Source organism: Malania oleifera, chromosome 8 (genome assembly GCF_029873635.1).
Source record: "Malania oleifera isolate guangnan ecotype guangnan chromosome 8, ASM2987363v1, whole genome shotgun sequence".
NCBI lineage: Eukaryota > Viridiplantae > Streptophyta > Magnoliopsida > Santalales > Ximeniaceae > Malania > Malania oleifera.
This window is the reverse complement of record NC_080424.1, coordinates 73877747-73893342: the sequence shown is the minus strand read 5'-3', so window position 1 is coordinate 73893342 and position 15596 is coordinate 73877747. Positions and strand designations below refer to the sequence as shown.

The 15596-nt window shown below is 35.5% G+C and overlaps 1 protein-coding gene across 1 annotated transcript in view; it reads left to right on the top strand.

Annotated features, from left to right (window-relative positions):
- Positions 1 to 15596, top strand: part of LOC131162437 (calcium-transporting ATPase 3, endoplasmic reticulum-type) — a 132256-nt gene that overhangs the window by 79693 nt on the left and 36967 nt on the right. Inside the window, exon 19 of the mRNA XM_058118897.1 lies at positions 13389 to 13585. Coding sequence (XP_057974880.1) covers positions 13389 to 13585 — 197 coding nt within the window. The remainder of the gene's footprint in view (positions 1 to 13388; positions 13586 to 15596) is intronic.

Genomic DNA, 15596 nt, shown 5'->3' with positions numbered 1-15596 from the left:
TTTGATTGCCCGAACCCTCTTAACCTATTTAATTTAAGTCCATGTTTTAGCCAGTTGTAATTCCCCTGATATGAAGATGATAATGGGGACCTTTGTGCATTGTTTAGAGACCTAGGGTCTGTGTAGGCACCTAAAGTCCAACTATGGTCGTTTTGAGCATACCTACCTATCATGTATGATGCAAATTATTACAAGCCATACATGCGCATAGTTCATAATAAATTACATCCAGAATGAAGAAATAATCAAATGACTACAAAATACAATACATATATCTTCATTCTTCGGCATGAGCACCTCACGCCATCATGATATGACTTTCAGTCCTAAGCGTGCACAAGGTGAACCTGCATGCAATTCTCAGTACAGTCATCAGTACCAAGAGTATTTGTCATAATCAAAACTGGGTGTGACCAATGAGGTCAACAAAATTTAAAGGTGAAATGATCAAATATGGTGATTGGACTATAAAGGATGGTGTAAACACAAACACTCTTTGGAGTAGGATAGCTAGCTCTATTAAAAAGATAGCGAAAGAGATTTTAGGTGAATTACAAGGAAGATTCTTGGATAACAAAGAAAGTTGGTTATGGGATAAAGATGTCCAAAAAGCTGTAAAGACAAAACGAATTTGGTTTAAAACATGGCAAAAATGTAGAAACTTTGAAAACTTTGAAAAGTATCAAAGTATAAAGAGGTGAGAAAAGATGCAAAAAAGGCTGTTAGTGAAGCTAAACATAGATCATTTAATAATATGTATGCTAGATTAGATACAAAAAGAAGGGAAAAGAGGCATATTTAAACTTGCTAGAGTTAGAGAAAGAAAGTGTAAGGACTTAGGTAATGTAGGATGTATAAAAAATGAGGATGATATTGTCTTGGTTAAGGAATAAGACATCAAAGAAAAATGGTGAAGTTACTTTAATAATCTAATTAATAAAAACCAAATAGAAGGCTTAAACTTAGAATTTACAAATGAGGAAAAGGTAAAAATTTGAGCTTTATTCGTAAAATTAGAGTTAAAAGAAGTTAAGTCTGCATTAAAAAATATGAAAAATGGAAAAGCTTTATAATTGAATTTTGGAAATGCTTAGATGATAACGGAATTATATGGTTAACTAATTTATTTAACACTATTATAAAAACTAAGAAAATGCCAGATGAATGAAGGAAAAACACTTTACTAGCTAAATACAAAAATAAAGGAGATACTCCAAATTGTAATAACTATTATGAAATTAAAAGTCATACAATGAAACTATGTGAAAGGGTAGTTAAACAAAGGTTAAGTTTAGAAATGAAGATCTCAGAAAATCAATTTGGTTTTATGCTTGGGAGATGTACTACAGATGCTATTTATCTTTTAAGAAGATTAATAGAAAAGTTTAGGGAAAAGAAGAGGGACTTGTGTATGGCATTTATTGACTTAGAGAAAGGGTGTTATAGGGAATTTTATAGTGGGTTTTAGAAAAAGAAAAGGTGTGTGTAGTAGGTTTACTGATGTTATTGAGGATATGTAAGATGGAGTAATGACTAACATTACGACTACAAGTGGAGAGACTAGGGAATTTCCAATCACAATAGGTGTACATCAAGGATTTGCTTTAAGCCCTTATCGTTTTGCTTTAGTGATGGATGAAACTGACTAGGAGTATCCAAAATGAGGTTCCATGGTCTATGTTGTTTGTAGATGATATTGGCTTGATTGATGGACTAGTGGTGGAGTAGAATATGGAGAGGAGCTTTATAATTTAGAGGCTTTAAGATAAGTAGAAATAAGACAAAATATATGAAATTTAATTTCAATCATAGTTGGAGAAATATTGGAAACAAAGTCAAACTTGATGATGAAGAAATCATTAACACTAGTAGATTTCGATACCTTGGATCTATTATGCAAGCTGAAGGAGAAATTGAAGAAGATGTAATGCATATTGTTAAAGTAAGTTAAGTAAAATGGAGAAGTGCTTTGAGTGTGTTGTGTGATTGTAGAATGCCCTTAAAATTAAAAGGAAGTTTTATAGAACGGTTGTAAGCCCAACTATGTTATATGGATCAGAATGTTGGGTGACTAAGAAACAACATATCCAAAAATTAAAAGTTTCCAAGATGAGAATGCTAAGATGGATGAGTGGTATAACGTTAAAAGATAAATTAAGGTATGAACATATTCATGGTAAGTTAGGCATAGCTCCTATAAAAGATAAGATAAGGGAGGGACGACTCACATGGTTTAGGTACGTGCAATGTAGCTCACATAGTGCGCTAGTGAGGAAAATGAGTTATTTACTATGAGGGGCAATAAAAGGGGTAGGGGTAGACCTAAAAGGACTTGCAATGAGATAGTGAGTAAGGATTTAATAGTCGTAAATTTGTCGAAGGAAATTGTCTATGATCGCATAAATTGGGAGAAAAGGATTTATGTAGCTGACCCCCACTTAGTGGGACTTAAGGCTTGGTTTGTTGTTATTGTTGTTGTTGTGGGGTTTTAAGTAAGAGTATTAATTCTACCTTCATTACTTTGGTGCCAAAGAAAAGTAGGTCAATTAAGATTTTTGATTATAGGCCTATTGGTTTAGTATCTAGTGTTTATAAAATAATCACCACAGTACTAGCTAATAGGTTGAATGGGGTGCTTGATAAGACTATTTCTAAGGCCCAAAGTTTGTTTTTTTTGGAGGTGGGGGAAGACAAATTGTGGATGCGATTTTGGTTGTGAATGAAGCTGTTGAGGACATTAAGAGGAGGAAGAAGAAGGGCTTCATCCTTAAGCTATTTTTTGAAAAGGCTTATGATAGAGTGAGTTGGATCTTTTTGGATAAGATTTTTATGAGGAAGGGGTTTGGAGAGAGATGGTGAAGATGGATAAAAGGTTTTTGTGTCACACCTTTTACTTGGTGATGGTAGATGGTGAACCTAAATCTTGGTTTAGGGCCATGAGGGGGATTAGACAAGGGGATCCTCTTTCCCCCTCTTTACTTGTTTTACTGGAAGATGTTTTGAGTAGGTCGGTTGATAAGGCGGTGGATAAAGGTCTGGTGAAATGTTTGGAAGTGGGTAGGGAGGAGATTATGGTCTCACACCTTCAGTTTGCTAACTATATACCATCTTTTTCTTGGAGGATCACAGGCTTTCTTTTTGAATGTATTGGGGCTTCTCCATATTTTTGAAACGATTTCTAGGCTTAAGATTAATATAGGGAGGATAAGTATCGCAGCATATGGCGTGCCTGCAGAGTGTGTTAGAGAGCTATCCTTGGAGATTGGGTGCATTGAGTTGGCGTGGTTGTCATCCTATCTAGGGGTTCCTTTGGGGGGGGGGGGGGGTTTAATCATAGGTTAGTTAGCTTTTGGGACCCGGAGTTGAGAGAGTGTCCAAGCGTTTGGATGGGTGGAAGGGAGCTATTTTTTTGCATTTTAATTTTATATGGAAGATTTGGAACAAGTTATTTAGTTATTTTAGAGAGTTGGGTTTGCCCAGGGACGTGGAGGAGTTTGTGGCAAAATCTTTTGTTGGGTTTGGTAGGAAGAAGGAAGGAGAAGCGTTATCGTTTAGTGCTTTATTTGCAGTATTTTGGGTTTGTGGAAGGAATATAACTCGTGTATATTTTCGGGGGAGAAATTAGCATTCTTGTTGCTGTGGGAGAACATTCATTTTCTGGCTTCTCTATGGTGCCTGGGTAGTGGTAATTTCAAGGGGATATGCTTCTCATATATTCAGTGGGATTGGCTTTCTCTGTTGACTTCTTAGGATGTGCTGATTTTTTTGGGCTGTTTTTTTACTTCTTTTGGTTTTCTTATTTTGTTTTCCATGGGGTTTCCCAGACTTTGTTAAGGAGATGTCTCTTCTCTTGATTGAACATTCTTATTCTATCTAATGAATTTCTTTTGTTATCAAAAAGGAAAAAAAATCCTGCTTTGAAGATAAACCAACAAAAAACAAAAAATATCAATGCAGCTACCAATCATAATGTAAATCTGAAAAAGGCATTCCTCTGAAACAGCCTGGTGCAAACGGCGGCCACAACGGGGCCTGATGTTGAATACTATCGTAAAGCATAGACGAACACCTCCTGCTTCCTGTAACTGACAATTTTGCGCACGTCCAGTGCTGAGCGCTGACCGGTCCTTAACCATTCCAAAATTAGAAAATAATATAGTAAAAATATCCTCCACTGATTTTGGACAAACCTAACTCTCTCCAAATAAGCCAAAGATATTTTTCCACACCCTCTAATCTAGGTGCTCCCCTATTGTTTGGTTGGCATAAGAGGATTCTTATGAGTTCATTTTGAACAGAGTTGAGAACTTGCTAAACTTTGTGGAGAGAGTAGCTTTAGCCCATTTGACCTTGACTACCATTCTAGTTTATTTTATGCAGACTACTATTAAGGCTTGATATTCATTGTTACCACCTTACAACTTAAGCTTTTAGGTAAAGTGGTATTCTAACATGGTATCAGAGCTGATTATCAGAAGGTCCTAGGTTCTCATCTTGTTGCCCACATTTATTGTGTGTTGTTTAAACAATTATTGTATTCCCTATCGTGGGTGTTTTTTATCATGTGTTTTTCTCTTTAGATGCTGTTAGGATGCACGTGCAAGGAAGTGTTAAGGCTTGATATACATTGTATATATATTGTTGGCCCACAAACTTATAGCTTAATTTTTTATGTAAAGTGGTAATTTAATAGTTATGATCTAATATGTTATACTATAGCTCAAGTTATGTGCTTGGAAGCACCAATATTGACATGAGGCATGGACACAACACGGTATTGAGACACGAAAAGAGAATTTTGAAAAAATAAGGATACAACATGGTAGGGATTCTTTAATCAATTTATATAAAATTATGTATCTAGGCATGTCTTCCTTTTAGATGACAAATATTGTGCTAATTTTGGTTTAAAATGAGTTATAAGCACCATTCATGCAAAATTGTCAGTTACACATTTTAAGGACTACACGTATACAATCATCAGCCACATTCATATTATATAATATTGGAGCAACCAAAAAAAAAAAAAAAAAATGGCAGATGGTGGGCAATGGGCATGGCCAAAGTCCAACTAGCTAGTGGTAAACCAGTGCGGGCTTTAGAGAGAGGGGGGAAGGTGTTCTACAAGTTCGGCATAGTGGCACTAGGGCTCCAAAGCCAACCACTCCAATGTTGTAGAAGCTCTTGGCTCTTAGTTGTCTTCTCCTCAATTTTTTTGAGTTTTGTTAACAAAATTAGAGGGGGCAACAAGACACTGTTCTAGTGCAAGAAGCGCCTCAAAGTTGTTCTCACTATGTCAGAAAGTTTTGGGAAGTGTCAATTTAGACAAGTGTCTGTGTTTCTTTGGCTATGCGTACCTTTATGTTGTCCTCTTCAAAATTCTATGAGTGGCATCCATCTCTTTAATTGGAATATAGTTTTAAATCATAAGTTGAAAGGTGGTTTGGGAATTTGACAAGCAAGGAGTAATACGAAGATGCTTGGAAAATTTAGTTAGGAGATTATTTTTGATGCAAATAAACCTTGGGTTCAGCTTTTCAAAAACAAATATCTTGGTTGAACAACATTTTATGCCAGGTTCTTGCTCACACATCAAATGCTTGGTAATCCATCACAAGGAGCTTTGACATATTGAAAAATGGTTTTGGTTCCCAAACTAGTAATGGATGCCTTACTGTGTTTTGGCATGAATGATGGTTTGACAACATACCCATTGCGGAAACAATACTATTGCTTTTAATGAAATCTGCCAGTGAAGGATGTAATCACAGATCAGGAATAGGATTTAAGCAAACTTTTACATTTCTTACCTTTAAACATGGCCAACAGAATTAGGTGAATTCCTCTGCCTCACGTTGCTCAAATAGAAGACAATTTTTGGGCATCTAGTTCAAATGGCATTAGCTTGTTGTTGGCTTGAGATTTCTCATCTCTCTAATGGGAATCTTGGCCATGGGTGGTAGTTGATTTGGGAAAATTTCCTTTCCACAAAAACTTTAAACCTTTTGCTCATTTGTATTCCATGATAAGTTGGCCATTAATTTTGGTGGCTAATGAGGCGGCTGAGGATATTCGAAGGAGAAAGAAGAGGGATTTCATTTTTGAATTGGATTTTGAGAAAGCTTATGACATAGTTAGTTGGAGTTTCTTGAATAAAATCTTTGTGGGGAAGGATTTGGTGAGTGACTGAGTTGGTCGATGGGGGGTTCTATTGCTAATGTGTTTTTTCAGTAATAGTAAATGGTGAACCTAAGTCTTGGCTTAGTGCCTTGAGAGGTATTTAGCAAGGTGACCCACTTTCCCCCTTTTTGTTGGTTTTAGCAGCTGATGTCTTGAGTAGAATGGTGGATAGGGCAGCGGATGGAGGTTGATTTAAAGGTTGGCAGTGGGAGAGAAGGAGTGGTGGTTTCACGCCCTTAGTTTTCTGATGACACCATTTTCTTTTTAGATGATCATAGCCCTTTGTTAAGGTGTATTTTGGGTATTCTCTATGTTTTTGAGAGGGTGTTGGGCTTAAGATTAACATGGGGAATAGCATATTAGCCACTAATGTGCTTGATGAGTGGCTAGGGAGTGGTCCTCTAATGTGGGTGTGGTTTATTGGATTGGCCTTTGACATAACTAGGGGTCCCTTTGGGGGGTTGTTCTAGGTTTGCAGATTTTTGGAATTTGGTAATGGAAAGGGTGGTGAAGCATTTAGAAGGTTGGAAGGGGGCTCTTTTCTCTTTGGGGGTAGAATCACTCTTATACATGCTTGTCTATCTAGTATCTTGTTTTGTATTAGTTGTCAATTTTTAAGATTTCTGTGGGGATTGTTAGCAAGAATGATAAAATATAAGAGATTTCTTCTGGTCTAGAGTTGAGGGTCATAGGGATCATTTTGTGAGCTAGGATGTGGTGTGCAGGTCTAATTGGAGGGTGGGTTGGGTCTTGGGAAGTTGGTTTCTGGAAACACTGCTCTCTTAGCTAAATGGCTTTGCCATTTTCCCATTGGGGATTCTTTCCTTTGCCATAGAGTCATTAGAAGTGAGTTTGGGTTGAGTGTGAATGGGTAGGATACCAATGTTAGTTTTAGATGTTCTTTAGAGAGTCTATGGAGATCTCTCTCTCTGATTTATCCTTTATTCATTTTTGACACTAAATTTGTGGCGGGAAGGGGTTCTTGGATTTGTTTTTGGAAAGGCTTTTGGTTTGGAATGGTGTCTTATCCACATCTTTTCCTCATATATTCCATTTGAGCTTAGTCAAAACAGCATTATTTCTTTCGCTGCAGTTGATTTAGATAGTTCTATGGCTTTTTGGGATTTTCATTTTAAGAGACCTCTTAATGATGGGAGTTGATTGAGCTATCCTCGTTTATTTTATTGAATAATATCATCTTTCTTCGAGGATGGATGTTCCCTTTTATTCCTTGGATCATTTGGGGTATATTCTGGTAAATGATTTTGTGAGTTCTTGATCCATTCTTCTTCTTTTCCTCTTTATTCTATTATTTGGAAGGCCAAAGTACCCCCCAAAATTATGGATTTTATCTAGTTTGTCGTGCTTAATAGGATCAATGCTAATTCCTTGTTGCATATTAGGATACCACGGAAGGCCCTTTCTCCGGATGTTTGTGTGCTCTGCTATAATAATTGAGAGACAGCATCTCATCTTATTTTGCATTGTGATTTTTCTTGGAGGGTATTGAACAAGTTATTTGGTCTTTTGGGAGAAAATTATGTTTGTCCAGAATTGGAGGAATTTTTAGCTGTTTTGTCTGTGGGTTCTGGAAGGAGGATGGACAGGGCTGCTTTATGGAAATGTGGTTTCTTTGCATTATCGTAGCAGTTATGGCTGGAACGCAATGTGTGTATCTTTTCAGGGAAGAAGTTGAATTGGTTGCTGGTTTGGGAAAATATTAACTATGTGGCATCATTGTGGTGTGTTGGGTTTGGGTATTTCAATAGAGTGAGCATTTTGGAAGTTCAGTGAGATTGGAGTAATATTGTGGGTTGAATTTGGGGGTTGTGGTTTTGTTTGTTTTCTTTCTTTCTTTTGTTGTTTTTAGATTTTTCTCTTGCCTTGTTCCAGATTTTTATTGGGAGATGTCTTATTCTCCTTTATGTGAATTCATCTATTAATGAAATCTCTTCTTTTGCTATAAAAAAAAAAAAAAAGGAAAATCAATCCAAACATGAGCAAAGCTACTTGCATTCTCCTGAGGAATTGAAATGCAGATGCATATCATGTTTCCTTTTTTTGGCCTTAATATTGTGTTTTGATTTCCTTTGCACCAAAAGATTTAAGTTGATAATAATATTTTATTTAATATTGCATTTAATGGGTGATCATATCCTTGCCCTCTTTGTTATTTCCTTTTGTCTCCAAAACCAACCAGAGAGCTTTCAATCCTCTCCATCAGTAACTCCCTCTAGCCTTCTCTCTCTCTCTCTCTCTCTCGCTACTGACTATCAGTAGCTGTTACTCTAAATTTTATTTTGTGTTCTTATTTTAGGATTTTTTTTTTTCTAGGGAATATCTTTAGTGATTCTAGGATATTAACTTTTAGGAAATTCTGGATTGTCACAGACACCAAATTCTAGTTTTCTTATTTCCTTAGCTTTTTTTGGTTGTAGAAGGCCTCCTATGTACTAGTTTTAACTCAAGTTGAATTACAATTATTTTTTGTTGGACATTTGCCATCTTAAACTCATAATTCATAAGGTTTGTGATTTTTACATAAATTACATTTACCATGGCTGTCATCTCATGCAATCCCCCCCAATCACAAGCACCTGGGAATAAAGTTGTCTTTAACATTGACCTCAAATTGCAAGCATCAAACTCCTGAGAAATTGATCATAAACAATTTCTTAAGCTAGATGGATAGTGTCACATGGTCTAAGTTCACAACACACAAACTTGACATTGCGTGGCACCAAGTGACACACTTGGTTAAGCCAACGTCACACATGCACAATCATTGGTTAAATCCTGCAAGTGCATAGCAATTCAATTAAACATTCATAAGGCAACAAGCATTATAGGAGCAACACCTCCAACCTTTCTTTTGTTCGAAGACAAGGAAATACACTCTTAACATGTGCAGGAAACACACACAACTTGTCCTCCCATGCCCCCTGCAACCCACATGTTAAACTGACACACTGTTGACACCCCCAACTGCTTAGGGTCTGCAGTTGAGAACCTCAATTGCTTAGGTTGTGCTGGACATAGCCAACAATTGCCAACAAGGCTAAAACAACTTATGCTTACAAGTAAATGGTTAAAAACATGCCCAGATGTCCACCCACAAGTCAACACTTGTGTCTAGCATGGTTTCTCCTTAGCCATGATTTGTCTACGTCCCGACTCCCAACAGCAGCAAATGTCAGTGAAGCCCTTGATGTAACCAAGTTAACCATCCGACCATGTTAACCGAAACCAGCCTCTGTAAGTAACCTTGTTATGGACCATGTCTCAACCATGTCCATCCCTGACCATGTCACATAGGAAAAATTCTCTACTGTGCGCTCCCCCTACAGCAACTTAGTTTAACCAACAATTAAGTCAACCCATGACAAGCCATCTCAAGCTGCTGCCTTGGCACATGGTTTGCCCACACCGCTTGCCTTGCCAATGTCAAGCTACTTAAGGGTCTAACAGATAGCCACATGTCTAAAAGCCAAATTGTGAAAGAAAGCCACAAATCATGAAAGATCCATCTGTCTGTTCTCTCAGATTCTCACTCAAGCCCCAAAACAGAGTGAGTTTTTACTTTGATGTTGCTGAAGTCACCCCTTGCCAGTTGCCACAGCAAGTGCTACAGAGTGGGGTTGGCTGATGTCCAAGCTTTCTTCAGCTACAGCCAGCGTACCTGATGCAGCATGCATGGTAGAAACAAGGTCTTAAATTTTGATTTTGACTAAAATTTTGAAGCTCCTGAAGTACAGGAATTTTGATTTTGGTGGCAATTTCGATTTCGATTTGAAAAAATGATGGAAATTAGTAGTAAAACCCGGAATTCTTTTATGAAAGCAATGTTTAATAGACATAATAATGTAAATTTTGGGACTAATATATTACAAATTAAATACATCTATGTTGTGTATGAGGTGCAATGGTTGTAATATAATATGTGTATTAAACATATTAGGTTAATATAAATGAAATTCATAAATCAATTGAATATTATTTATTATACAAATGAAGATAATTTTGACATTAATGGTAAAATAAAATGTTGTTGAAAGTTTAGTTTTTCATGCAATTTCAAAAGCCCTTGTAATAATCTTTTATTTTAGTTAAAAAAATAAAGATAAATTAAGAGAGAAATTTCGGTTTGCGTCTAAGCCTCTCATTTGAGTTCTAAAGGCCTGTTTGGTATCATTGTTATTTCCTTTTTTTTGTTTCTATTTCTCCGTAGTGAAAAAACATATTATAAAAACGCTTTTGTTTATATTGTCAGTTTTTAGTTTTTGTTGCTGGTTTTCAACTGTTTGCAAAACACTGAAAACTAGATTTTAAAAAAAATAATAACAAAGCCAATGACAAAACACTTTTACTATTTTTCAATTGTCATGTCTAATAAAATTATTATTGTGATTCGTGAAGGAAAATTTGAAAGTATAAAAATTAAGTAAAAAAATTATAATAACTTTTATTTTTATTATAGTAATTTTTTAATGTGTATTATTTGTAAATTATTTTAATCATATTTTTTTTATAATATTTTGATTTAAAGATGAAAATGAGCATTTTTTTAATCAAGTTTTTAATATGTATTAGTTTTATAAATGTTAACCAAATAGGTTGCTGGTTTTTTAGTTTTTGTTTCTAGTTTGTGGTTTTTATTTTTCTAATTTTTGACAGTGATACCAAACGACCCCTAAGGAAATTTCATTCTATAGTTAAAATTTCGACAAGTTTTGCTAAAATTTTGATATTTCGATAAATTTTAGATGATTCATTGAATTTTGGACAAATTATGCAAGATGGGAATCGACTACCATTTCGATTTCGAGGGTGACAGACTCTAGAAATTTTGTCGGAAATTTCGATAATTAGACCATGGGTAGAAATAGATTGTAACTGAGGAGATGCACATGGTTTTGGCACCATTTGGGTTTCTTTTTGGGGATTTCATACTTCATAGTGGTGAGTGGGGTTTGTTGGGTCCCCGAAAGAATTTGTGTTATTTTTGGTGAATTCTTTTTCCTATTTATTATTGCTGTGCTGAATTTGGAATGCCATAATATTGTTGAAAAATGTGATTTAGTTTGGAGGAAGCACTTCATTATCTAGGATGTGTTAAGGGGCTCTCTCCCTTAGGGTTCCTTGTTGTCACTGCCTCTTAAAAGAACTAAAGCTGAACTAGGAAAAAACAACTACACTTATAGTGCCTCAAGGCAAGAAGCATGGAGATGGAGAAGTTGTATGTCTAAGTATAAAATGTGTGATCCGATGGATGAGCTCTGTGTGTTTGGCAAGGAAGTGCTTTGGTTAGAAAAAGGAAAAAGTGTATGTTGGTGTTTCTATCAATTGAGCCATGATTGTGAATTAAAATGATTTGTGTGTATTTAAGCATACATGATGTGAAAGAAAATTAAAAAACAAAAATAAAAAAGGGTAAGGTTGTTAAAATGGATCAATGGTAAAACTATTGACTATTAAAAGTTACTGATAGGGAGACGTGGTGTTTTCCAAATGTGAGGGTAGCTATGTGTTTTTGGAAAAACTTAGTTATTGTGCTTGTGTTTAGGACTATTGGTTCCAGTGTGCATGTGTATTTTTTTAATTTTTTAATATATCCTTCGTAAAATTAGAAATAGGAGATTTATTCATAAAATTAGAGTCCTTGAAGTTAAGGTGACATTAAAAAAATGAAAAGTGGTAAATCTATAGAACCAGATAAAATACCAATTGAAGTTTGGAAATGTTTAGGGGATAAAGGAATTATTTGGTTAACTAATCTATTTAATAATATTATAAAAACCTATAAAATGCTAGAAGAATGGAGGAAAGTACGTTAGTTCCTCTGTATAAAAACGAAGGCGACATCCAAAACTATAATAATTGTCACGAAATTAAGATTATGAGCCATACGATGAAATTATGGGAAAGGGTAATTGAACATAGAATAAGATTAGAAACGAAGAATTCAGAAAATCAGTTTGGTTTTATGCCTGGGAGATCAACAATAGAAGCTATTTATCTTTTAAGAACTTTAATGGAAAAGTTTGTGGAAAAGGAGGACTTGCATATGGTTTTTATTTATCTAGAGAAAGCTTATGATAGAGTACCTAGGGAAGTGTTTTTGTGGTTATTAGAAAAAAGGGAGTTTGCAGTAGATGTATGGAAGTCATTAAGAATATGTATGATAGAGTAGTGACTAGCGTCAAGACCGTAGGAGGAGAGTGTAGAGAGTTCCCAATCTCAATTGGTGTTCATCAAGGTTCTACTTTGAGTCCTTATCTTTTTACTTTAGTAATTGATAAAATTACTAGGAATATCTAAGATGAGATCCCTTGGTGTATGTTGTTTGCAGATGATATCATGCTGATTGATGATAGTAGGAGCGGAATGGAATCTAAGCTAGAATTTTGGAGAGCCACATTAGAGTCTAAAGGGTTTAGGATAAGTAGGAATAAGATTGAATATATGAAATGTAATTTCGGTAATGTGAGTAGCAGCAGAGAGAACATTATACTGGATAATTAAGAGATTAATAGTACTGATAGATTTAGATATCTTGGATCTATTATGCAAGGTGAAGGGGAAATTGAAGAAGACATAGTATATAGAATTAAGACAGGTTGGGTAAAATGGAGGAGTGCGCTAGGTGTGTTGTGTGATTGTAGAATACCCTTCAAAGTAAAAGGAAAGTTTAATAAGACGATTATAAGGCCAACTATGTTTTATGGTTCAAAATGCTGGGCAACTAAGAAGCAACATGTACAAAGAATGAAAGTTGCTGAGATGCATATGCTAAGGTGGACGAGTGGTTTAACATTAAAAGATAAAGTAAGAAATGAACATATACATGAAAATTTAGGCATAGCACCAGTTGAAAATATGATAAGGGAGGGACGATTTAGATGGTTTGGGCATTTAAAATGCAGGCCTAGTAGAGCGCCTGTGAGGAGGAGTGAGCTAGTTATGGTTTTTGGCATGAAAAGGGATAGGGGAGGCCTAAAATTACTTAGAATGAGGTAGTGAGGATTGAGGAAGGATTTAATAGCCCTTAATCTAATAGAAGAAAATGCTCTGGATCGGGTGAATTGGCGAAAAAGGATTCATGTAGCCGACCCCACCTAGTGGGACTTAAAGCTTGCTGCTGCTGCTGCTGCTGTTATTGTTTAATCTATCTTTCATTGAAATATGGCTGAAAATCTGGTGCCTTGCAGGTCTCTGTTTTGGGATTTTCTCGTGACCGCAAGATGATGAGTGTTCTTTGTAGCCGGAAGCAGACTGGGATTCTGTTTTCAAAAGGGGCTCCAGAAAGTATAATGTCCAGATGCACAGATATTCTATGCAATGATGATGGCTCAACCACTTCTCTCTCTGCCAGTATTCGAGCTGAGTTGGAGTCGAGGTTCCACAGGTTGGGTTTATTACTGTATCATTTATACTCAGTTACCGACTGCTGTGTGTATTTTTTTTTCCCCCCTTTTTCAAAGGCCATAATTTATTCATATTATATTTTTCCTGTGCTTTTTCTTTATTTTTTTAACCCTAATGTTCAATATTTATTCATCAAAGCTGTCCAATATATGACATTAAAAAATGGTTCAGTGCCCAACATTTAATTCCTCTTCAAGTTTGGGCTTTAGATTTACTTATCTGGACATATTTAAGACTTTCTTTGCAGTATTGCCTTTCTGTAAAGCAAATTGTACATAGTTTGGATTAGTGATACATGCTGAAAAATATCTGAAGTTGATGCCTCTATTTTGTGAAATGCTGAAAAAAGTCAGATGCTTCTTGCCTTGAGGCTCAATTTGAGTTGTTCATTATTTTCAGACTCACACCTTCCAAGAGCTCAAAGCAGTTTTTTTCCCCCTCTCTCTAAACTATTTTTATGAATGACCTCTTTTGTTTTCAGTCAAATTGATCCCAGTCCTTGTTTCTGACTGTCATGAGTTTTCCTTCTTACTTAACAATGCTGGTTCTTGTGAACATATCACTTGTTCAATGGTTAATAGGAATTTCTTTACTTTTCCATCCTATTTCCTTACATGTGGAAACTTAGAAGTGAATGTTTGAAACTTAATGCTAATGTTCCGAATGATGTCATGTTGATTAATTGGTAGCCAACTTTACTTCTTACTCTCTGAGAGGTGAGAGTGCTGATCAAGATATTTTTTTTGCCATTTGATGTTAAAACTATGTTACAACAACATTATTTTAGGTTCATCAATTATAAACAGGCACCTCATTATGTTCCTATTTCTTGTGATGGCTGGAAATATTTTGAGTATCTTGTACACATCTATAGATATATATATATATATATATATATATATATATATATATATACACTTCAATAATGCATATATGCAAGTATACAAATGCACTTAGGTGTTGCTTGGAACCTTAATTCGTGTCAAAAACTCTGTTTTTGCACTCTAGTCCAGCCTATAGCCTTGCTGTTATTCCAAGTTTAATAAATCAATATGAATAAATTGTGTTTTATCCCACGACTCCATATATATATATATATATATATATATATATATTTTGATAAAAAAAAAAGAATATATATTAGGTAGAGAAATGAGAAGTTACAACTTACAGACTAAATGGGTACAGGAACTCTGCCAAAAAAAAAAAAAACAGAATAAAAAGAAAGAAACAAAAAAGGTGAGATAAAAATTCAACAAAATTAACCTAAAAAACACCTCTCCTATCCCTTTCCATTGTAGTTCACTGAGCACTTCAAATTACTCGATCCCCTTCGACCCTTCTTCACTTTATTTTTAGCACCATTGAAATGCTTTTCATTTCCTCCAGAATAAGACAATATATATGAGTCTTATCCACTAATTTCTGGGTTTCTAAGGCCATCTCATGACTCCATATATTGAAGAAGCACATGACAGTTTGACCTTTAATTTTGTGTGGAACCGTGGAAGTAGGATATAAAGGTCACTTCCATATTGTCGTTGTTTGAATTACTTTTATTACTTGAGTTGATCGCCCACACAATGCATATGCATGCATGGCAGCATAAACTGTCCCTTCGGAGTGTTGAGCAGGGATGTAGGTTTGTGGGGGTGGAGGGTTTGAACTTTGATCTTGTCCTTTTGCTTACTCTTTAACCTTGAAATTGAGCTGAGGCCTAACCTTGACTCAATAGTAAGGGCGGTATACTCAAACATGATGGCCATAGGTTTATGTTTCAAAAATTAAGTTCTCCAAATGTAGTGTGTAAGACTTATGTACATCAGGCACTGCCTAGAACCCTGTAGGATCTGTGAGCCTTTTGCACATGCTATTGTGTACTTTTTTACCATTGAAAGTAATAAATTCATTTTGATGGTAAAAAATTGTATGTTTCTTTGGGAAGCCAATAAAGCATTTTGCAGCTTAAATAATAGGAGAGAGTATTATGG